The 23,903-nt window shown below is 47.3% G+C and overlaps 1 protein-coding gene across 4 annotated transcripts in view; it reads right to left on the reverse strand.

Moving 5' to 3' along the window:
- Cfap221 (cilia and flagella associated protein 221) overlaps positions 1-23,903 on the reverse strand; it is a 70,400-nt gene that overhangs the window by 40,697 nt on the left and 5,800 nt on the right. For all 4 annotated transcript variants that reach the window (XR_005492413.2, XM_039091279.2, XM_039091278.2 and 1 more), the window contains exons 3-6: positions 21,391-21,491; positions 16,574-16,660; positions 16,281-16,379; positions 13,615-13,715 (exon numbers count right to left, since the gene is read on the reverse strand). Coding sequence is in view for 3 of the 4 variants with exons in the window: in XM_039091279.2 (XP_038947207.1) it covers positions 13,615-13,715; positions 16,281-16,379; positions 16,574-16,660; positions 21,391-21,491 (388 nt within the window). In the remaining variant the exon portion in view is untranslated. The remainder of the gene's footprint in view (positions 1-13,614; positions 13,716-16,280; positions 16,380-16,573; positions 16,661-21,390; positions 21,492-23,903) is intronic.

A 23,903-nucleotide genomic window follows, 5' to 3' on the forward strand; every position in this document is an offset into this window, starting at 1 on the left:
GCCTTTACAAGCTACGTGCTAAGGGGGCTGGGAGATAGCGTGCTTCACAAGCACAGGGACCTGAGTTCAGATCCCACACCCGGGTAGAGTTGGGTGTGGTGGTTTGCATTTTAAATCTTGGTGCTGAGAAGGCAGAAACAGGCAGATCTGGAGGGCTCGTTTACCAACTAGCATCGTGGAACCACGGGTCTCTAGGTCCCCGTGACAGAACCTGGCTAGCTACTGAGGAATAATACACAAGATTGTCTGCTGGCCTCTGTACACATGTGTAAATGTGTTTCAGAACCTCCCCCACAACACAGACATGTACCAGGATATGAACATAAACATACAACTGAACACGCACAGGAAAAACTAAATGTTAAATTCACTCAACATGGAATTCTTAATAGAAACAACGTATTTGATGGCAAACAGCGCTTTGCAGTTCTCACGGGTGTGGGTAACGTAGGATAGTGGAGATACAGAGGGAAATTCCGGACTGCTCCCTGGGAGGAAGCAGGGTCTGTCAGACTGCAGCCTAAAGAAGGGAGGCAGGTGGTGGCATGACCCAGGAAGGGAGCTGCGGGGAAGGAATGGGGGCTGAGGTGTGTGTGTGTGTGTGTGTGTGTGTGTGTGTGTGTGTGTGTGTGTAATGAAAAGCCTCTTGCAGAGTGCTGGCTTCTCAGATGGAGAACTATAGATCATCGTTAGGGGAAGATATGAAGATATCTAAGCGCCATGAAAAGCTGTGCAAGCTAGCTTCTTTATATTAGGTGGTGGAAGTGACCATATGCCAATTGTATTAAAACCAGTTTCTCCCAGCCTAAGAGCTTGTAATGACGTTTGGCTGACATAACCCACAGCACACCCTGCTGACCATCTGCTTGTCCTTGTGGTCCATCCACCTGCAGCCATCAAAACAAAAGGCTCACTCTTTGTTGGAGAAAGAAATGCATGTCTTTTGTTTATTTAAAATATATTTTCTCTTTTGAGATGATAATATAATTACATCATTTTTCCTTGTCCTCTCTCTAAACCTTCCATATACCCCTCCTCAATGCTCTTTCAAATGCATGGCCCCTTTTCTTTAACTGTTGTTGCCGTGTGTGTTTTCCTAACTGCATAACTACGACCTGCTCAGTCTGTATGATATCACTTGTATGTATGTTTTCAGGGCTAACCACTTGGTATTGGATTATCAATTGGTGTTCTCTTCCCTTGGGGAGAGGAAATTGACTACTTTTAAATAACATGAAGGAAACTCAAATCCCTCTGGTTTTGAAACCGCTGTGTCTAAGAGTTGGGCTAAGAAGCTGGGGCCATGCATTACAGAAGACGGCTGTTTACAAAACTACAGCCACGGCCTGGGATGTAGCTCCCGTGACAGGATGCTTGCCTAGCATGCCCTAGGTTTGAATATCAGCACCATGCCAAGAGGCACGGTGGCACACACCTGCAGTCTCAGTGCTATATAGAGAGTTTGAAGCCAGCCTGTGCTACAACGTGACACAGAAAGGACAGAAGGAAGAAAGGAAAGAATTTTAGTCATAATTCTGGGAGCTGGCAACTACTCTTTCATCCTACTTGACAAGGACCCAATGGACATATTCTAAAATGCACACTGGACACATGCACCTGTGTGCTTGTGTGCCTGCATGTGCATTCATGTGCACCTGTGTACGTGTATCACATATCATCAGTGCCAGCTACACAGATCTGGGATGGAGCAGCCACATGCCAACTGGCTACTAGAGTAAAGTTTGTGTTGGAAATAGCAGCCATATTAACCGAGCAAGGGGGGAGCATTCAGACACCACTCGGAAGGTGAGGGAATGTAGCTCATGCTCCCTGAAGGAATGTGCTTTGGGTAGACACTGACATTCTTTATGTTATATTCTTAAATATTAGGTCTAGCAATTTATCCATGAATCCTTTGTGTCAGTGTGTGTGTGTGTGTGTGTGTGTGTGTGTGTGTGTTCAAGCCCTAGGGACCCCCCCATCTCCACTTTGGCAGTATGGGGATCACAAGCATGGATACTACCACACCCAGCTTTTTGGCCTGGGTTCTAGAGATCTGAACTTAGTTCCTCCTGTTTGACTGAGTTATGGACTGAGCCATCTCTCTGGTCTTTGTGAACACTTTCTCTAACAATGGAGGTCATCAGGACTTAGTATGTGATGCTAGCTTGGCTGTTTAAGCATAGATACTGAACAAATGACTCATTATAGACTGGATGGTCCTGTCGTGAAAAATGTTCTATCCTTAACTGCCCAATACACACATTCATTTGTTCGTGGAGCAGATCATAAATTTAGTCCGCTTTACCCACCACATAAACCAACTGAACAGTATAAATGAAGTTGATGGGAGAAGAGCGTATTAAAGCTTTAAAACCGGGCTTTCCTTTGCTTTCCCCAGGATCTATGTCCTTTTTGGAGAAAGAGAGTGTTAACGCAGGTCTTTAGGTTCGAGTCCCCCTTGTTAGCTGTCTGAACTTGGCACCTGAAGATCTTAGGTCCCTGCGTTATTGTTCAGTGGAATCCCTAGAGGTTAGACTCCTTTCCTACTAAGACTCAGGAGACTGGACTAAGAGGAACAACTAGATTGATGTGTGTGCAGTCAGAGCATCTTAAGTCAAAGACATCCTAACTACAAAGGAGGGGAGAATTGTTCATGTAACAAAACCACAGGCACTTGTCAATTGACAGGGAGTGTGTGCATGTGTGTGCGTGCATGCATGTGTGTCTGTATGCACGCATTGTACAGGTGCACTCGTGTGCATGTTCTCTCCCTGGCCTGGAGCTCACCGAGTAGGCTAGCTTGGTTGATCAGTAAGCCCCAGAGATCCTCCCATCTCTGCCTATTTAGTAGCACTGAGATTACAAGTGCACATGGCTGTATTTGTTTCTTTTCTTGCTTAGAGCTCACAATAGTGGGGCAGAGGCATGCTGGCACAAACAACTGAGAGCGCACACCTTGATGTACAAGCAGGAGGCAGAGGGGCATGTTGGGAATGATAACAGTTTTGTCCAAAGCCCACCCCCTAGTTACACACCTCCAACAAGGCCACACGCCTAGTCCTTCCCAAACAAATACAGCATCTGGGGACCACCAAACCCCAAACCCAGCTTCTCTGTGGCTTCCAGAGATTGAACCCAGGTCCTCATACCTGTGCGGCAAGCAGTTTACAAGTGGGCCATCTCTTCTGCCCATGATCATTTCTTTGATCCATAATACTGATTTTGAAATGGAAGCTAACTGCTGTCCTAGAGATGCAGGTAGAAGCTGAAATAAAGAAGCTTTTCCCCAAGATAAAGTCATCCTTATTGTGGTAAGAAACAAATTGTTACTGTCCATTTTGTATAAGAAAATCACATTTGCTGTACCAAATCAGTGTGCTGGCCATTTTGGCCCTCTCTTTATGCTGACGTCTTTCTGAAGAATTGTATATTAAAGACTGTCTCTTTTCTTAAGTCTCTTGAATATGCTGTTAACTTTGCCAACTTAGGAACACTTTAATAAAATACTTCTTCAACTCTACCTTGAATTTGGGATGCCTAAACAGAGTCTTAGTATGGAGAGTAATTTTTCTCTTGAAAATTGACCTCTGAAGCTCTTCGTGGAGATGGATTTGTCTGCTGATGTGTTTGCTGTGATCTGGGGCAGCTGGTTCTCTGAGCCTCCCAGAAGGGCTCAGAGTTGTCAAAGAGCGAGCCGGGCTTGGCTGTTGTCTGTGTCGTCCATCTTCCCTGTCAGCACGAGTTGGGGAATACACAGTCCCGTGTAACCCAGGCGGGGGGGCAGAACAACACCTTCTGACGTTGGCCATTCCCACACCTAGAGTAAGCCATGAGGATCAGTGCCTCATTGTTGAGACAAAAGCAACTTCAGAAATGGTTTATTTTGCCTCTTGGTCTGAGGATACAGATCGTTGTGTCAGGGAAGGCTGGAGGTACAAAGCTTGAGGGGGGCTGGTCACATCACATCCACTGTCAAGACGAAGAGAGAGATGGAGGCCGGTGTTCGGTTCACCTTCTGCTGTCCAGGATCCCAGCCCACGGGAGGGTGCAGCCTACAATCTGGGTGGGTCTTCGTCACTTAATCCAATATTGGAACTCTCTTACAGACAGGCCCAGAGTTGTTTCTACGGTGATTCTAAGCCCTATCAGGTTGCAAGATGAATCATTGAGTTAGCCTTAGCTAACTAACTGGTTGATTGTCAGCGGTTGCTTGGTGCAAGGAAGATGGAAAGATAGGAGAGCTTGGTCAGTGGCTTCGGCTGGCTATGTGGTACGAGGAAGACACTTGTTTTGGTCTTGAGACAGGGCCTGGTGTAGTCTTCAATTCCCTATGCAGCTGAGGATGAGCTAAAATTTTCTCTTCCTGCCTTTATCCACCGAGGGCTGGGATTCCAGGTGCAGGTCATCACACTCAGCCAGGAAAGCGGTGTTGCAAAACTGCAGACAAAGACGACCTGACGAAACCTTTTCAGAACCAGGAGAGTGGAGTGGTACACATTTTCTGTATCTAATACAAGAAAGTTATTTATCTTGATGCATAGGAAGAATGAGATTGCACTGTGGCGGCAATACTCTCAGCGATATCAAGTGACCATCCAGTGCTCTGTGTGGGAAGTTTATGTATGTGTTCCTGTGTACACATGTGTATGACACCCAGAGATCTACATTAGGATCCTCCTCTATCACCCTCCACCTTATTTTCTGAGACAGTCTCTTACTGAGCCTGGGACTCACGGATTGGCTAACATGCTCCAGGGGTCTTTCCATCTTCGTGCCAGGCACACAGGTGCAGGCTTTCTCTGTAGGTGCTGATACCCAAATTCGGGTCCTCATGTTTGTTCAGCAAACTCTTACTCCCTGAGCCACTCACCCAAACCCCTGATTGCCGCATTTAACAAGCTAGCACACTTGAGTTTATCTGGTTGCAAATTATAAATTGAGCCCACAGAGGAGTACAGAACTGCAAGTCCTTTGCGACACTGTTTGACTTGGGGATGTTGGACAGACGTGGGAATGCAACTTTCTTATTTACAGAGAATGTCAGGGTGCGTTTTAGCAGATCTTAAGCCACCAAAGTTGTTTATGGCTATCTGGCAAGGATCCCCATGGCATTTTATCTCGGTAAGGAAAACTTGAAAACAGCCAGAACAAGTCACCAAAAAATGTAGATGATAAATGTGAACAAGCCCACTGTGTAACCTAGAAGAAGATGGATGAAGATGTTGTCTGGGCTTCAGAGAGCCCTTGGTCAGACCACAGTTGTTCTTCCACAGAACTACCCCACAGTAAGAAAGCACCCCATAGTAAGAAAGCCACATGAGTGACTTCAACACAAATCCCCAACTTCTGACAATTTTGTCCAAATTCTTTTATGTGCAAAGGGGAAAACAGAGTCCTTTGAGTCCCCTGTCCTAGTTGGCCGTGGCTGTCAGCTTGACACAGCCCAGAGTCATGTGAGAGGGGAAGCTTCAATGTCTGGATCAGATTGGCCTACTGGCATGTCTGGGGTGGGGGCATTGTTTTAATTGTTAATAGATATAGGAGGGCCCAGAACCACTGTAGGTGGCACCATCCCTAGGCAGATGGTCCTGAACCATATTAGAAAGCTAGCTAATTCCAAGCCAGCCTTTGAGCCAGCCAGCACCCAGCATCCTCCATGGTTCCTGTTGTACTTCTTGGCTGTGAGGTGAGTTCCTTACTTGGAGGTAATGTTGCATGGAACATCAAACATCCCTGCCTTCAAGTTCTTGCCTTGACTTCTTTCAGTGATGGATTACAACCTGGAGTCCCAAGCCAATATGAACCTTCCTCCATTTAAAGTGATTTTGATCAGAGTATTTGTTACAGCAACAGAACAAAACCAGAACCCTGCCATCTGGCCAGTCTAGGTCCTCCCATTGCTTTCTCACTTCTTCATAATTCAGGGAGGTTCTTTGGTAGAAGAAATGGCTGTCTTACTGAGACATTTTAAGAAAACACATATACAGCGCTGGGAAGATGGCTCAGTTGGTAAAGTTCTTGCCTCCCAAAGTTTATGGACCTGACCTGGATCCCAAGAATTCACATAGAAAAAGAAGAAAGTCATTGGCTCTGTGAAGGCCTCGCTTGAGAATCCTCACTCTCTCTTCTGCTTTGGTCTCTGTGCATGATGCCCAGTGGGATTGCAGGGGAGTAGGGCACACAGACTTATAAGGGGCACAGTGACAGTCAATGTTGACTGCCAACCTGGCAGGATCTAGACTCCTAAGTTGGAGACAAGCCTCAGGGCATATCTGTGAGAGTTTCTAGATGGGGTTAACTGAGGACAAAGACCCACCCTGGATGTGGGCAGCACCATTCCATGGAACTGGGATCCTGGATTCACTAGAAAAGAAGGCAAGCTGAGTACAGGCCTTTGCCTTTCTGTGTCTCCTGACTGTGGCTGTGTGTGAGCAGCTGCCTCACACTCCTGCTGCCATGCCTTCCCCACCATGATGGACTGTACCCTCAGACTGTGAGCCAATGTGAACTGTCCCTTTCTTCCTTTTCTGTCACAGTGGTGACATAACTGACAAAGGGCCCTGAGTCGTCCTGAGTCGTGTCTCTTTTACGTCATTTAGGCTCTACCTAGAAGCTGAAGGATGCTGGCACCATGCTCTTATCAGCCTCCTGAACTAAGAGCTGAAGCAAACGGTTCTTTATAACTCACTGGCATTTTATTATAGCAACAAAAATGGGCTGAGACAGTATATAACACATCAAACATTTGAAAAACGACTGACTGACCGGCTGACTGACCAGTTGACTGACTGGCTGACTGACCGGCTGACTGACCGGCTGAGTGACTGACTGACTGGCTGACTGGCTGACTGACTGACTGACTGACTGACTGGCTGGCTGACTGACTGACTGGCTGGCTGACTGACTGACTGACTGACTGACTGGCTGGCTGACTGACTGACTGACTGACTGACTGACTGACTGACTGACTGGCTGGCTGGCTGACTGACTGACTGACTGGCTGACTGACTGACTGACTGACTGACTGACTGACTGACTGACTGACTAGCTGACTGACCGGCTGACTGACTGACTGACCGGCTGACTGACTGACTGACTGACTGACTAGCTGACTGACCGGCTGACTGGCTGACTGGCTGACTGACTGGCTGACTGACTGACTGACTGACTGACTGACTGACTGACTGACTGACTGGCTGGCTGACTGACTGACTGACTGACTGACTAGCTGACTGACCGGCTGACTGACTGACTGGCTGACTGACTGACTGGCTGACTGACTGGCTGACTGACTGATTGGCTGACTGACTGACTGACTGACTGACTGACTGACTGACTGACTGACTGACTGGCTGGCTGACTGACTGACTGGCTGACTGGCTGGCTGACTGGCTGGCTGACTGACTGACTGACTGACTGACTGACTGACTGACTGACTGACTAGCTGACTGACCGGCTGACTGACTGACCGGCTGACTGACTGACTGGCTGACTGACTGACTGACTGACTAAATGAATGCGGAATAAAGAACCCATCCCAATGATACACTAGACCACTAAGGTGGCCTATGACTTACTTGGAACACTTCTGGGGAACGCTTATTCAAGCATATCATTTTAGTAGCAGATGGTTTAGATTGAAAGAAGCAAAGAAGGGTCTGAGTGTTTAAACGTTGCTAAAGAGACTGTAAAAGGCAGAAAGTCTTGGGAAGGTACTGCCTGCTGCCAGGATGTCTGGAGAAGAAAACTAGCCTGTTTATCTTTTAAGAGATTTTAAAAAATATATTATGCCATTATAAACAGTAACTCAATTAAGTAAATTGTTTAGCTGAATTTTTCATTCTGAATACAAAAGAGACGCATTATGTGGAAAATAGCCTGGGGGAGGTCCCTAGGAGGGTGGACATCTGTTTCAAGGGCCAGTGACTGATGTCCGCAGTGTGAGGCACTCTGGTTGAACCGCTTTCTTAGACCATCTTTCCCCTTCAACCCACAAGCCTTGCTTGTGACCCAAATGAGAGGCGGCTTACAGAGACAGAACTGTGAATCAGGACTTCTTGTTCCCCAACACACCAGTTTACAGGCATGGAGTTCTGTCAGAATGATTCTGCGGAAATGAGGAACGGGAAGGGATGCACCAGAATGTACCAGAATGTACCAGATTGTACCAGTCATGAGACGGCCCAGTGGGTGCTGTGGTTGGGGTGTGGAATGCCCCCTGGTCCCCTGCTGTGGTGTGATCTGGAAGGTTGTAGAACTTCTAGGAGGTAGGGCCTTGACAGAGGATGTAAGTCATGGGGATGGGGATGAGCTTCAGATGTTCATGCTCACGCCCCTTACAGTTCTCTTTATATCTTCTGTGTATGGATGAGATGAGCAGCCAGCTTCCTGCTCCTGTGGTCATGCCTTCCCTGCTGCTCACATCTTCCCACCATGACGGGCTCTAGCCCTCTGATCCTTTTCCCCTTTAAGTTCCTTTGTATGGACATTTTACCATAATGAAAGAGGGAAGGAAGCCAGGGGAGGGCTAGACATCTAGGGTAGAGAGATGAAGTTCTCAGGACAGTAGGCATTTCCTATTGGTGCAGAAAGACTTGATTTTTTACATTAAAATTTTATTTTATTATTCATTGAGTGTGTCACATGTATGTCACGACATGTGTGTGCAGGTCAGAAGACAGCTTGTGGGAGGGGGCTTTCTCCTTTGACCATGTGGGTTCCAGGAATGGAACTCAGTTGTCTGGCTTGGAGGCAGGTACATCCCAGTGGCCCAGATTTCAGTACATCGCTTTTAGTCACCAGCTCTCTCTAAGCAACCTGAGTTGAGTATTTCAAGCCTTAAACAACCAACACAGCCACTTTATGTATATCCAGCAGCCAAATGGCATCCCCTTGGCATTTCTGGGGAAGATGGCACTATGCCTGCTGGTAGGCATTTAGCATCTGCCAAGAGACTGAGATACAGAGAGCTGGGGAGATGAGTTGGTTGGTGAAGTGCCTGCCTCGCCAGTATGAAGATGTAAGTCTGATCCCCAGAACCCACGTAACAGAAAGCCAGGCATGGTGGTGTGTGCATGTGTAATCCCAGTGCTACAGGGATGCAGACAGGCAGATCCTGGGGCTCACTGGCCAGGTAGACTAGCCTACTGGCAGGTTCCAGGCCACTGAAAGACTCTGTCTCAAAAGATTAAATAAAAAGTGAACAGCATAAAGAGTGAGGTTATCTTCTGTCACCCCTCCCCACCACACACACACCACACACACACACACACCACACCACACAGCACACCACACACCACACACCACACACACCACACATACACCACACACACACACAACACAACACACACACCACACACACACCACACCACACACACACACAACACTACACTTATACCACACAACACACACACCACACCACACACACACCACACCACACACACACAACACTACACTTTTACCACACGACACACACACCACACCACACCACACACCACACCACACACCACACACCACACACACACCACACATACACCACACACACACACACACAACACACACACAACACACCACACACATACCACAAACACACACCACACCACACACACACACCACACTACACTCATACCACACACACACATACATCATACCACACCAAACACACGCACACCACATACCACACACATACCTCACCATACACACACCACACCACACCAAACACACACACACCACACCACACACACACCACACCACACACACACAACACTACACTTTTACCACACGACACACACACCACACCACACCACACACCACACCACACACCACACACCACACACACACCACACATACACCACACACACACACACAACACACACACAACACACCACACACATACCACAAACACACACCACACCACACACACACACCACACTACACTCATACCACACACACACATACATCATACCACACCAAACACACGCACACCACATACCACACACATACCTCACCATACACACACCACACCACACCAAACACACACACACCACACCACACAGCACACCACACACCACACACCACACATACACAAAAATACCACACATACACCACACACACACAACACAACACACACAACACACACACCACACCACACACACACACAACACTACACTTATACCACATGACACACACACCACACCACACACCACACCACACACCACACACACACCACACATACACCACACACACACACAACACACCACACACATACCACAAACACACACATACACACCACACCAAACACACACACCACACACACCACACACACACACACCACAAACACACCACACACACCACACACACACACACCACACACACACACCACACACACACACCACACACACACACAACACTACACTTATACCACATGACACACACACCACACCACACACCACACCACACACCACACACACACCACACATACACCACACACACACACAACACACCACACACATACCACAAACACACACATACACACCACACCAAACACACACACCACACACACCACACACACACACCACAAACACACCACACACACCACACACACACACACCACACACACACACCACACACACACACCACACACACACACCACACACACCCAACACACTACACACACCGTACCACACCACCCCCCCACACACACATACATCACACCACACCAAACACACACACACCACATACCCCCACACACACACCACAGACACACACAGCACACCACACACACACACACCACACCACACACACACACACACACACACCACACACATACCACACCACACACACCACACACCATACCACACCACACACACACCACACACATACCACACCACACACCCACACCATACCACACCACACACACACCACACCCAACACACCACACACACACACCCAACACACACCACACACACATATCACACACACCACACACACCACACCACAAACACACACATCACACCACACACACACACCACACTACACACATGCACCACACACACAGGATGAGATATAAACTGGACCACAATTAGAATAATTAACCATTTCCTCAGAAGGAAGGGCAGAATCAGAGATCTAGTTGTATTTGCTTTTCCTTCTTCTAAAGGAAGACTGGTGAGGGGAGTGTGAGGGTTGGGGAAGCCATATGATGCAAGCTGGTCTAGTATTGGCTTAATTCTTCATCCCCTCCTGTCACTCTCTATTATAGGCTGGAGGGGCCACTGCTGTCTTGCCTGCCGTGAGCAGGTCCTATGGGAAGGGCACCTCAGGTAGCAGAAAGAAGACATGGGCAGAGCCAGGCAGTTCCAACTGATTCTGGATCCAGCCATATTCAGAGGGTTCTCCTTTCTTTCTTAACAGTATTTTGAACTGGTTTGTTTGAATCATCTTGTTTTGTCTTTTGCTGCTGTAAATGCTGTCTAATTGAAGTGGAAGAATGAACTTTCATCAGAAAAATGTTCTCTCTCTCTCTCTCTCTCTCTCTCTCTCTCTCTCTTTCTCGTGTGTGTGTGTGTGTGTGTCTGTAGATATGCATGTCCTATGTGACATGTGCATGTGTGTTTGTACAGGCGTGCATTCCCATGTACTTCTCTGTGGAAACCAGACAAGGATGCCAGGTGACTTCTGTCACTTGCCCCCTTATTCGCTTCAGATAGAATCTCTCACTGAAACTTGAGTGTCCTAGTTTGCTTCCCAACTGCTATGATAAACACTATGACCAAAAGCAACTTGGGAAGGAAAGGGTTTATTTCATCCTATAGTAGTATGTTACAAAGGAAAGCCAAGGCAGGAACCTGGAGGCAGGAACTAAAACAGAGACCATGGAGGAGAGCTGCTTCCTGGCTTACACCCATAGCTTCTTCAGCTTGCTTTCTTAGAGAGTCCAGCACCATCTGCACAGGGGTGGCACCTGATCGGTGAGCTGGGCCCTCTCACATTGACAAATAAATAATAATAATAATAATAATAATAATAATAATAATAATAATGATAACGAACCTCACAGTCATACCTAAAAGCCAATCTGATGAAGGCATTTTCTTAACTGAAGGTCTCTCTTTCCAGCTTGTATCAAGTTGACAAAAAACTTATCAGCACACTCAAGCTTGTCATTTTTCTGCGAGACTGGATAGCCATAAAGACCCTGTGATCCTCTTTAGTCCACCAAGTACAATACTTGAGTTACTGGTGCATGTGATCATACTTTTTTTTTTGTACATACTTGGGATTTGACTCAAGTCCCTAATGATTGTGCAGCAATCAGTCTTACTCACTGATCCATCTCCCCAACCCCATGCTGAGTCCAGCTTGGTCATGGCTGGGGCAGTGTAACATGGTTTCCACCCCTGGAACAGAGTCAGCAGGGCGTGGGCTTCCATGAGTGCCTATAGTTGCTATGGGCATAAAGCTTATTTGTATGAAAATATATATTTTACTTTATGTCCCTCCTTTGGGAAATATTCTCCCTGCCAAGGTTATTAGGGAATGTTCTTCCTGACAAGGTTAATGACTTCATGATTATCAGAGACAGCATGAGTCTGAGAGGCAAGGGTGGGTCTATGTCTCAGCAAAATGGTAAATGCTGAGACCTTCAGGATAGCCCTTAAGGCTGTAGGAAAGAACTCTGAAAACATGAGCTCAAAATATATAATTTCTTAACTATGCAAAAATATAAAGATGCAATGTGAATAGTATAAGGAGCTTCAAAGACAAAGGAACAGAGGCAGCTAATCAGAAAGGTACTAAGGAAGGAGATAAAGAGATTTAGGGATTGGTGATCACAGGGCAAGATCCCACCCAGCTAAGTTCACTGTATGTGCTTACAAAGGCAATCAGATTCCTGAGTTTAAGGTCAGCCTAGGACAGAGGGAGTTTAGGTCCAGGCCCAGGCATGGGAGGAATGGTAATTTTAGGGCAGGATCCTACCCAGCTAACTTACTGTCTGTGTTTAACAAAGGCAGGCAGATCATTGAATTCTATCACAATGTAAATAAAATGTGCTTGCTGTCTCTTACTAAGAATCAAGGGGGGGTTGGGGATTTGGCTCAGTGGTAGAGCACTTGCCTAGGAAGCACAAGGTCCTGGGTTCAATCCCCAGCCCCGAAAAAAAGAAAAGAAAAAAAAAAAAAAGAATCAAGGGGCTGGGGTCATGGGATGCTGATTCATGGGATAATCAAAAGGGAACCTGGGGTAATGACAGAATTACTATGAAAATAAAAGGCTATGCTATCAAGAAAGAGTTTTTAGAATTGCAAGAAAAGGCATCTCAAGAGAGAACAGAGAGAGAGAGAGAGAGAGAGAGAGAGAGAGAGAGAGAGAGAGAGAGAGTTACCAAGCATCCTCTGGGGCCAGTGAGAGTGGGTGTTCCTACCCACTGAGGGCCAGATGTGGCAGTCAGTGAATAAAAAATGGTCAGTGTTTGAGGAAGCAGGACTTCAAGGCACAGCACCAGGACTCAGGACTCAGATGCTTAGAAAGGAACTGGAAGGGCTCATGTGGGCAGACTGTGGTAACTTTTCACATTCTGTGGCGTCTTACTGGTTAACCCTGGAAACTCACCTCTCTCCAAGGAGGACATCTGATAGATTTATAAACGTGGGAAAGTCCAGGTCATTCAAGACAGGGTAGGCATGAATGGGGACAAGCAAGGTGTCATCTCCCTGAAATTAGTGTGGAGGAAAGTTAAATTTAGTGTTTGGAAAACTATCATTTTGAACTTTTTTTAATCCTTCGAGAATTTCCTTAGGAAACCTCGGTGGTTTAAGTAAAACATTAGAAATCCTGGGTTTCTTTTGTGAGTGTATGTGTGTGGACATGTGCACACATCCATTTGCACAGAAGTGGCTGGCAAGAGAACCCAAGGGATCCTCTTACGCCTACCTCCTCCTCCCAGCAATGAGATCACCAGTACATAGCAACATGGCCTGCATCTTTAAAAAGTATGTTCTAGGGATCAAACTCAGATCTTCATGCTTGCATGGTGAGTACTTTACCAACTGAGCTGTGTCTCGACTCCTAGGAAATCGTATTTCTTAACCATGAACAAAGCACAGAGATGTTAAAATCTATCTTACTGGAACAATGTCTGCTGCTACCTATAGAAACCGAAGGTAATAACCCCCCACCCTGCTGCTCCATCTGCTCCTGGGGGGGCGGTTAGAGAGGAGACCACGACAAGGTCTGCTCAGCAAGGTGGAGTGCAAAGCTATTCGTCAGAAAGAGCACAAAGACCAATTCTCGGTCATTCTAGTTTGGCTGTGACCTTGAAAAAAGGTCTTTGATTTCTCCATGTTTGTGAGGTCCTCAGCAACATGGGTACAGTTATATTTTCCTTTGTGGATCTCTTTAAAAGTCAAAGCAGGCTACAGCCTTAAAATGTGAAAAGTACTGCATTAATGTGGTGTATCTTTATTAGCTCGGTGACCATTTCCAGTGGCAGGAAATGTGCTGTGGGGCTCTATGCCCCAGCTTCCTGACTCTGTATGAGATCACAGAACTGAGTATGGGGTTATAAAATATTTGGTAAAAGGTCCAAATGCACAAGGCCTAAAAAATTTTAATTTAAAACCAAGTGCTGGTGAATCTGAGATGTATCCAGGAATGCTTGCCCATGGTTCATCTGACATCACTGCAGCCTTGGCTCTGAATACAGGGCATGTGCACTTCATTGTGTATGCCGTGAGTCCGAGCAGTGCCAGTCGACACTGCTGAAACACCCTGGCTCAGAGCCAAGACTATCACATAATGTTAATTGTAGAGTATTTGTAAATTGTACATACGAGATAGTCTGCAGAGTAGTTCTACAGAAACACAACACTTTAATCATGGGAAAAGGGGACTTCCCCTCAGCAGTGAAGCTACCTTAGCCTTCCTCTGTTACTCCTCAGCACGTGTCAAGTGTAGCTTGGGATTGTATTATGTTAGAATGTACGGGACTTTGTGTGTTTGTCTGCTTGGTCTTTAGTTTTATTGTATATGTGTGTAGTGTTGGCACACGTGTGTGTTAGTATACATGCTTGTGAATGGCCAGGGGAAGATGTTGAGTGCCCTGTTCTACCTGCCTTATTCCCTTGAGACAGGGTCTCTCAGTGAACCTCGAACCAGACAGTCCCTGCAATCCTCCTGTCTCCATCACGGCATGGTGCTAGGGATACAGGGATGCACATTCATGCCCAGGTCTTTACATGGGTTCTGGAGACTCGAACTCAATGCTTTAACCATTAACTGTCTCCCCAGCCTTGACTTTAGTTCTTATACAAGGTTTCTCTTTACAGCCCAGGATGGCCATGAAATTGAGATCCTCTTCAGAGCTGAAATTATAGCACTGAGGGCATGGGCCTTTTGAAAGTGAAAACCAAAGGCCTTTAAATCAGACCTTGCTACACAGATGATAAGCGATAAGAGTATTATTTGAAAGAAAAAAGGAACTCAGCTGCTGCAAATTTGGTAACCTCCCATTGAGTGAAGCTAACTTCGAGACTTCGGATCTTTGAAAGACTGGGCCTTTGACAAAAAGATGAGTGGAGGGCACTGTGGGGCCTGCTCACTCAGGCCGGAGCTGAAGGTTGAATGAAGAGACCTGGCATAGACTCCCAAGAGCTCAACCCGCAGGCACCTCAGGCCAGTAGGCTCCGCCTCTCTGAGGACTGAAGACTCCACCCCTCTCTGTGCGCGTTGCTGCCGCTGGAGTCTCCAGTCGCCAGTGTTTATAACTACAGAATGGGGTGCTATTTATTTTCTAGCTCCGCACTTAAAGGAGCACATTAAGGTTATTTGACAAAACTTTCACAGGGCCCCACCACCGCAGGATAAATGGAGGTTTGGCATAGGCAGTGGGGGATTGCAGGGTAGTGTCTTCCCAGGAACGCTGTGGCCTAACCTCTTCCTAGTTGGGATCCAGGCACAGCCCTGAACCTCCAGCCTCATACACCACTCGGGGAGTGCTGAGGGGCCACACTGGCTCGCTCTTCTTCCTTTCAGGGTGTGATGAGTTAAGGCATGGCTGGCAGAGAGAGACTCGCGGTGCAGGCGATTCAGGATCACTGTGTTCTAATATCTTTCCCACTGGGAGGAAGGTACAGCTGAGGGCAGTCTCCTCTCTTAGGACACTGAGAGCACACAGGTCCAGCTACCTGTCCTTCATCCTCCTTCAGGATTAGGATACAAAGTGTCCCCCTCCCCCACCATCTCAAACCCCAGACAAATAGCAACTTCCAGAAACTCACCTTACAGTGAATGCGGATGCAGTCATAATAGTAACGCCACTCATCTGGAGAAAATGTAATAGTGACCGTGAGTGACAAGCCTGGGATGAGGCGATGCTCCTGGAAGGCAGGTAGGCTGTGTTGGGACAGGCCCTGGACCTGACAGACAGCAGCAGCACTGGGGTGGGATGGGGGTGGGGTGGGGCATGGGGTGGGGGGAAGAATGCACACACTCCTGCCCTAGCAGGCCTGAGTCAGAAACCACAACCCTTCCCACATCTCCCTCAGCAGGGAAGGTGACCCAGGGGCAGTACCTTCTTCTCAAAGCTGATCTGAAAGTATTTGGTTTGTGGAGGTAAAATATGAAGGTGTGTGTCTTCATCCGAAATATTGGCGATATTCTGGGTGAGAGAAAGACCAGTAAGAATAGGGCTTATTTGCGTACACCTTATTATTTTAAAATTTTCAAAAGACATGAAATATGGGCTGGGAGATGGCTCAGTCGATGAGTGCTGGGTAAGCATGAGGCACCGAGTTCAGATCCCCAGCCCCCACGGGAAAGCTGGGTACCACAGCAGCAGTTTGTACCAGTGAGCCCTGTGCTGGGGAGGAGCCAGGAGAACCCTGGGGCTCCCTGGCCAGCAAGTCTAGAAGAATGGATTAGCTCCAGGTTCTGGTGGAGAGCGACTGCAGAAGACGCCCATGCCCTCTTTTGGCTTTCTCCTGTATGTATACAGGTGCATGTGCTTACATACACATATGTGTACGTATGTCATACGTACGTGTATGCATACACATACATACACACACACACAGAAAGAGAGAGAGAGAGAGAGAGAGAGAGAGAGAGAGAGAATAGCATTAGGCAAAATTAGCTTTTCCTATGTTCTTAGAATATGTGGGTTATAAATGTGTGCTTATGTGTTTATATGTAATATGTTTATTATGCTCAATAGCACGCAACTTAAAAAAGACACATTATACTTTTAATTTAAAGTTCTAGATTGCCAATTGATTATCACAAATGACTTTTTTTAGGACTGGAGAGATGGCTCAGCAGTTGATTGCTTTCTGTACTTATACAGGATCAGGGTTCAGTTCCCAGCACCCACAGCTGGTGACTTACAGCACCCGTAACTCCAGATCCAGAGGCTCTGAGGACACCCTCTCCTGGATGCCACGGGCACTAGCAGTCACATGCACACACCCTCACCTCCCCTCTCCCCCACCCACCACACACACACATACACACACACACACACACACACACACACACAAGTTGACTCACAGCTACCTGTAACTGTAGCTCCAGGGGACACAAAGCCCTCTCTGGCTTCTGAGGGAATTTACACACATGTGGTATACAGTCACCCAGACAACTCTCATGTATGGGAATAAAATAAAGAGATGACCTTGTTGATTTTTGCCTAAACCTTGCATTCATGGCCAACTGATGACTACAGTAAATAAATAAGTGTGGTTCAAAAAAAAAAACAATAAGCATGATTATGCTCATGTGGGGCGTGCTGTGGCAGGGTGTGCTGTGTCTATACTGTGCCCCAAATCCCCAGGCCCTCAGGAGAAGACACTGACTGCTACTCGTGGACCTAATTTTGAGAAGCAACATTTAGGGGAGGGTAGAGTCCGTAAAATCTGTATCATGGAGTTGAACAGTATATTACAGAAAGCTCGAGGTTAATGAGTTTTGTCTGGACCTATAAACACTCTGGATGTCTTCTAGGAAAAGTGATAGCTTACTTCTTAATAAATATAATTTCTGAGACAAAGACAACTCTGTTCCCAAAACGGGGGGGGGGGGGGAGAATACTAGGGGCCTTGGGTTTTAGGAAAAAAAACCCACAGAGATCATTATTTAAACTTTCAAAGTAGACTGAATCACTAATATTAATATGCATGCAGACAGATGCTTCAGACCCTTCAGATCTGCGTGGCCTCAGTGTTAATGAACTGCACTCAGTTCATCCCACTTGTGGGCAATTTGCATAGTTTCCCGTGCCTTGTCATCTTCTGCAACAACGAAGACCATTTTCAGCAATCAGACTACCCACATTCCACAGAATGTCTACCTTGCTCTGAGGGGATGTAATGACGGTGAACCTTCTGAGAGACTGCAATACGGTCGGCATGGGCCTGAGTCTCCTTGAAAAGAAATGGAGGCTCCAGCTGACCAGGGTGGGAGGCATACATGAGCTGGCTGCCACCTGAATCAACATGTCTGTACCTATGTCTCCATCAACACCAAGGTTCAGAGCAAGGGATCTCTTGGCTTGAACCGCAGGGTTTGGGACAGGACAGGTGTTGTGTATCTAGTATATGAAGCCTAGGATGTATTAATCCTTGAAGGAAACGCTATCACACTTGCTCTGAGTTCAGCTGCAGTTAACAAGCCAAGGACGGAAGAAAGGAGCTGGAGATGGCTCAGCGGTTAAGAGCACTGACTGCTCTTCCAGAGGTCCTGAGTTCAAATCCCAGCAACCACATGGTGGCTCACAACCATCTGTAAAGAGATCCGATGCCCTCTTCTGGTGTGTCTGAAGACAGCTACAGTGTACTTATATATAATAAATGAATAAATCTTTAAAAAAAAAAGAATGGGAGAAAGGTTTTAGATGGTGTTGGTGTTTCTGAAAAAGAAATGGTACAGCTGGCTGATGATTGAGACCTTTTATTTTGGCGAAATGAAGACTTCTACTGATTTGCGGGAAGGGGGAAACCTTAGTAAAACAGTGTTCTCCCCTTGTTTAGCAAGACTTGTTTTGAAATTGGTGCCGCCCATATGTGCATGAGTGTGAGGTCATCTACTGGGGCACAAGCAACCTACACACAGAAAACTGACTCTCCCTCCCCTGGTGGCCATCAATTGCCTATAGCTCCTTCAGCCCCCAGCTGGGGCTCAAGAGCCTTTGTCCAACCCTTGTTGGAGTTTTACTGGCTGGATCTTGCAAAGGTCTTGTGCAGGCAACCACAGCTGCTTTGGGTTCAAACGTGCAAGGATAAGTCCTGTCCAGAAGATTATCTCTTCCCCATTGTGTGGCTTTTACATTCTTTCTGCCCTCTAGCAGTGTCCTCTGAGCTCAGTGGGTGGAGAAGCAGGTCCACAGAGATACCTCTTCTGAGGCTGAGCCCACGCTAACTTATTCCTAGCACCTCTAGCAGTTACGAGTGCCTTCGATGAGAGTATTGAGGTAATTGCTTTGGGCTTCTGCTTAGCCTTCCTGATGGGAACAGGAAACTGGCTTTTCCAGCATGCCCCAGAATGCTATTAAGATGAAGTCATATTGTACTTTTATCTACTTCTTGTTTGTTTTAATGTCTGATAGAATCGGCGTGGCGTTTTAGATGTCACACTGTCCTCGCTGAATGAATTAACCATCAGGTCAGCCTGGTGTGAGAGTGAGCTCGGAGTCTTTCCTCTCTGCAGGTCAGGCATTGTGCTGGACAATGAGGAAGTAGCAATAGGGGGGAAAAGCAGGCATGGGGCTGCCCTCCAACAGGGCAGAGTTGACACTTTGATCTTAAAGATAGTATCTTTAATCATGTGTACATGTATGTCAGGGTTTGGGCACATACATGTGGATGCCTGTGGAGGCTAGGAAGGTGTGTCTGATCTCTTGGAGCTAGAGTAGTTATACGTAGTTGTGAACTGCCCAACATGGGTTCTGGGAACCAAGGTCAGGTCCTTTGCAGGCACAGTGTGCACTCTTAATTGCTAAGCCATCTCTCCAGTCCCCTCATGTTGTTTATGTTAATATCTGAATCTCAACCCGCATGGTAAAAAAAGGAATAGAAAAGATGAGGTTGCAGCCAGAGCTCTCTCTGATATGCTCTGAGCATGGGTCATGCCTAAATCAGTCATTCTGGCACATTCTGGAATGTGTACACTGGAGTGCCCACTGTTACCCAGGCCTAGACACATCTCTGGACAGGCATGATCAGAATAGGAGCAGGAGACCCCTACCTGGGATGTCCTAGGAAAGGGTCCTCCCGTCCCCTGGTGTTGTAACCACACTGGTTTGGAAGGACACAGTCCTTGAATGCAGTCGGGACCACATCATTCAACCCCCTGTGTATTGGAACAACTGAGTTAAGTTTTTGGAACCAGGGGTTCTCGTTCAGATAGTCCCTCCTCGGAGCCGCCGTGAAGCCCAGACCCTGCCCTCCTGTGGACAAGAGGGTCACAGTTCTAGAAAGGGTGCTGGGAGGACTCCTGTGGCAGATGGATTTGTTCATTCAAGGACACTGATGCCTAATTTCTCTTCAAGGAACTGCCTTTCTGACTAAGTGCTCCCCCACCCCATGTGTGAGTGTGTGTGTGTGTGTGTGTGTGTGTGTGTGTGTGTGTGTGTGTGTGTGTAAGTACTTGTATTCTTGTGTGCATGTGTGTGTGGAGGCTAGAGGTCAGCCTTGGGTGTCTTCCTTAGTTGTTTTCTAGTTTATTTTTAAAATTGTACTAGGCTTCTTTAGAGGGAGGGTGAGCATGTGTCATGGCACCTGGTGCTCAGAGGACTTCCAGGAACTGATTCTCACTCTGCCATGGGGATCCTGGGGAGCAAATTCAGGCCATCAGGGTTGGCAGAAAGTGCTTTAACCTGCTGAGCTTCCTCAAGGGCCCTGCCTTAAATTTTTTTTTTTGGTTACATTTATCTACTTATTGGGGGGTGCGAATCATGGATTGCTTATAGAGGTCTGAGGACAAGTTGTGGGAGTTGGTTTTCTCCCTCTCCGTGTGGGCCCCATGGACTGAACTTAGATTGTCAAGCTTGTTGGTAAGAGCCTTTACCACAGACATCTCACCTCCCACACCCAGTATTTTTTGAAGTAAGATCTCTCATTTTTATCTGGGGCTCCATGACTGGAGGTCTGGCTGAGGTCATGACCTGGTCTGGCTGGCCTGGAAGCCCCAATGTCTGTCTCCACCTCCCTAGCAAACAGGCTTACAAGCCAATGCCATCACACCCAGCTTCTTGGCGTAGTGCTGGGAATCGAACTCAGGTCCTCAGGCTTGTAGAGCAAGCACCTTACTGACTGAGCCATCTCCCCAGCCCCTGCTCTGTATCTGAATTAGTAACATAAATGCTTTTCCAACTCCGTGCCCTTAGCAAGTACCTACCAGGATCTGTTGGTGCTCTTTTTCTATCGTATAGCCTCCAAAATGGACTATGCCTGGTCTGGCCTGGATGACCTTGTTGTTCAGCAGCTTGGCGTAAACCTCTGTGGAGGAAGGTAGACACGCCCGTCATGAGCAACCAAAGCGAGCACTGCACTGAAAAAGGTCTTCGTATGGGCTGTCTCTACTTTAGGGAGCTTTAAGCACAGTGGCTTCAGCTGCCAGTAAGATTGATTCTGAATCCCAAAAGAAACTGTACTGAGTCTTCTTTTTCCTTTTTTTTTTTAATTATTTTTACATGTCTCTGTGTGTGTGTGTGTGTGTGTGTGTGTGTGTGTGTGTCCATCTGTCTATGTCTGTGTGTACCTACAGAGGCCAGAAGAGGATGCCAGATCCCCTAGAGCTGGAGTTCCAGGCAGCTGAGAGCTCCCTGGCATGAGCGGTGGGAACGGACTCAGGTTTGCAGAGCAGCCAGTGCCCTCGTTGGGTCATCTTCTCTATCCCCTCCCTTTCGTCTGTGTTCATGCATGCTCCTGCCCACTAAAGTTATTCGCTCTCCACGTATGTCATGCATGTCTTCGTGTGTGTGCTCGTAGAGGTTAAATGACCCCTCTCTGGGGTCATTCTTCATGTGCTGTCCACTTTTCTTTTGATTTCTGAGATGAGGTGTCTCACAGGCCTGATACTTAGAAGGTGGACTAGGGTAGTGGGCCAGGGAGCCCCAGGGAGCCCCAGGGAGCTGCCTGGATCTGCTCCCCTAAGTGCTGGGACTGCAAGCACATATCACACAGACATGGGTTTTGCTGTTGTTGTTGCTGCTGCTGGTTTGAGTGTATGTTCTACGTGAGTTCATGATTGAAAGCATGATCCAGGTCCTCATGCTTTCAAGGCAAGAACTTTACTCTCTGAGCCATCTTCCTAGCCCACGTTACACATGTTTACATAAAGGCTGCACAATGAGAATATGAAAAATCCCTTGTTTCGTAGTTAGAGCTACTGTTGCTGTGGTAAAACACCATCGCCAAAATCAGCTTGCGGAGGAAAGAGTTTCTTTGGCGTTCATGTCCTACTGAGTCACAGTGCTCTGAGGGACGTCGAGGCAAGAACTCAAACTGAGCAGGGCCCTGGAGGAGCTGATGCAGAGGCCACAGAGGGGTGCTGCTCTCTGGCTTGCTCTCCGTGGATCGCTCAGCCTGCTTTCTTACAGAACCCATGACCTCCAGCCCAGGGACGGCTCCACCCACAGAGGGCAGGGTTTCTATCAATCACCAATGAGGAAACTTCCCTGCAGACCCGCCTACAGTCTGACCCTGTGGAAGCATTTCTCAGTTGAGGTGCTCTCCTCTCAGATGACTTGAACTTGTGTCAAGTTGACATTAAACTGTCCAGCAGACCTTGGCAAAAAGTTAATAGATATTGGTATTAAAATGGCTGGACCCTTCTCCCCTCTGGAGCCACTGGCACAGATACAGACGCTTCAGAGTGTCTGACAGTGACTTGTGGCACATTATAACACTAAACACATCCGAGATTTGAGATGCCGATGGAACTTTACGTTAAGTTTCATGTGAGAGAAAGCCTGCACTGTAACATGAAAGGTCCTGCTCTGCATAACGGGGCCTTTTAGCTTCCAGACTCTCTCCCTGCTCTGACCTACCTCAACCTTCTTTGAAACACGCAGGCTTTCCTCTCTGCCCCTGCCCCATTGTGTATACTTTGTGTGTGTGTGTGTGTGTGTGTGTGTGTGTGTGTGTGTGTGTGTACACATTCACGTGTGCTGCGGTGGAGTGTCCTTCCTTGGAAGTCACACCCTTTTCTAGTGATGGGGTTCTCACCTTCCCCTAGAACTCCTCATTCAACTGTGCTTGCTGACCCGTGAGCCCTTCATTCTCCTGTCTCCACCTCCCAGCACCGGGACCACACACGCAGTTTCCCATGCCCCGCTTTCTAAAGACCTTGGGGTCTGGAGATAAGATTCAGGTGTCCTAGCTCTCAAATGCACCTGCTCCTGCTAATCCCCACATCTTCTGTCTGGTTCCTTGTTCTGAGTCATGAGCACCTGGAACCTCCCTGTAGGCGTCTTCTAAGCTCTAACTGCACCAATATGGAGCCAGGGTCCCCATTCTATAGAAGTGGAGCCGAGACTCACCACTTATGCACAGCCTGTCATTAGTAAGCAAGCAGCGCTGGCCAGTGAGCCGCTCAACTTAATTTTTCTTCCTTCCCTTTTTTTTTTTTTTTAAAGTTGGGGTCTTCTATATCCCAGGCTGCATCAAGTTCACAATCTGGACAAAGGACGACCTTGAACTACTAATTCTCCTGCCTTCAACTCCACAGTGCCAAGTTACAGATGTGTACTAGCTACCACATTCGATTTCTGCAGTGCTGGAGATGGAAGCCAGGGCCTCAAGTGTGCTAGGCAAGGGCTCTAACAATTGAGCTACAACTCTAATCCATTTCTGATATTTTTCTAATTTCAAAATTTGTTTGGGATCGCAAAGCAGCACGCTGTACTC

Source organism: Rattus norvegicus, chromosome 13 (genome assembly GCF_036323735.1).
Source record: "Rattus norvegicus strain BN/NHsdMcwi chromosome 13, GRCr8, whole genome shotgun sequence".
NCBI lineage: Eukaryota > Metazoa > Chordata > Mammalia > Rodentia > Muridae > Rattus > Rattus norvegicus.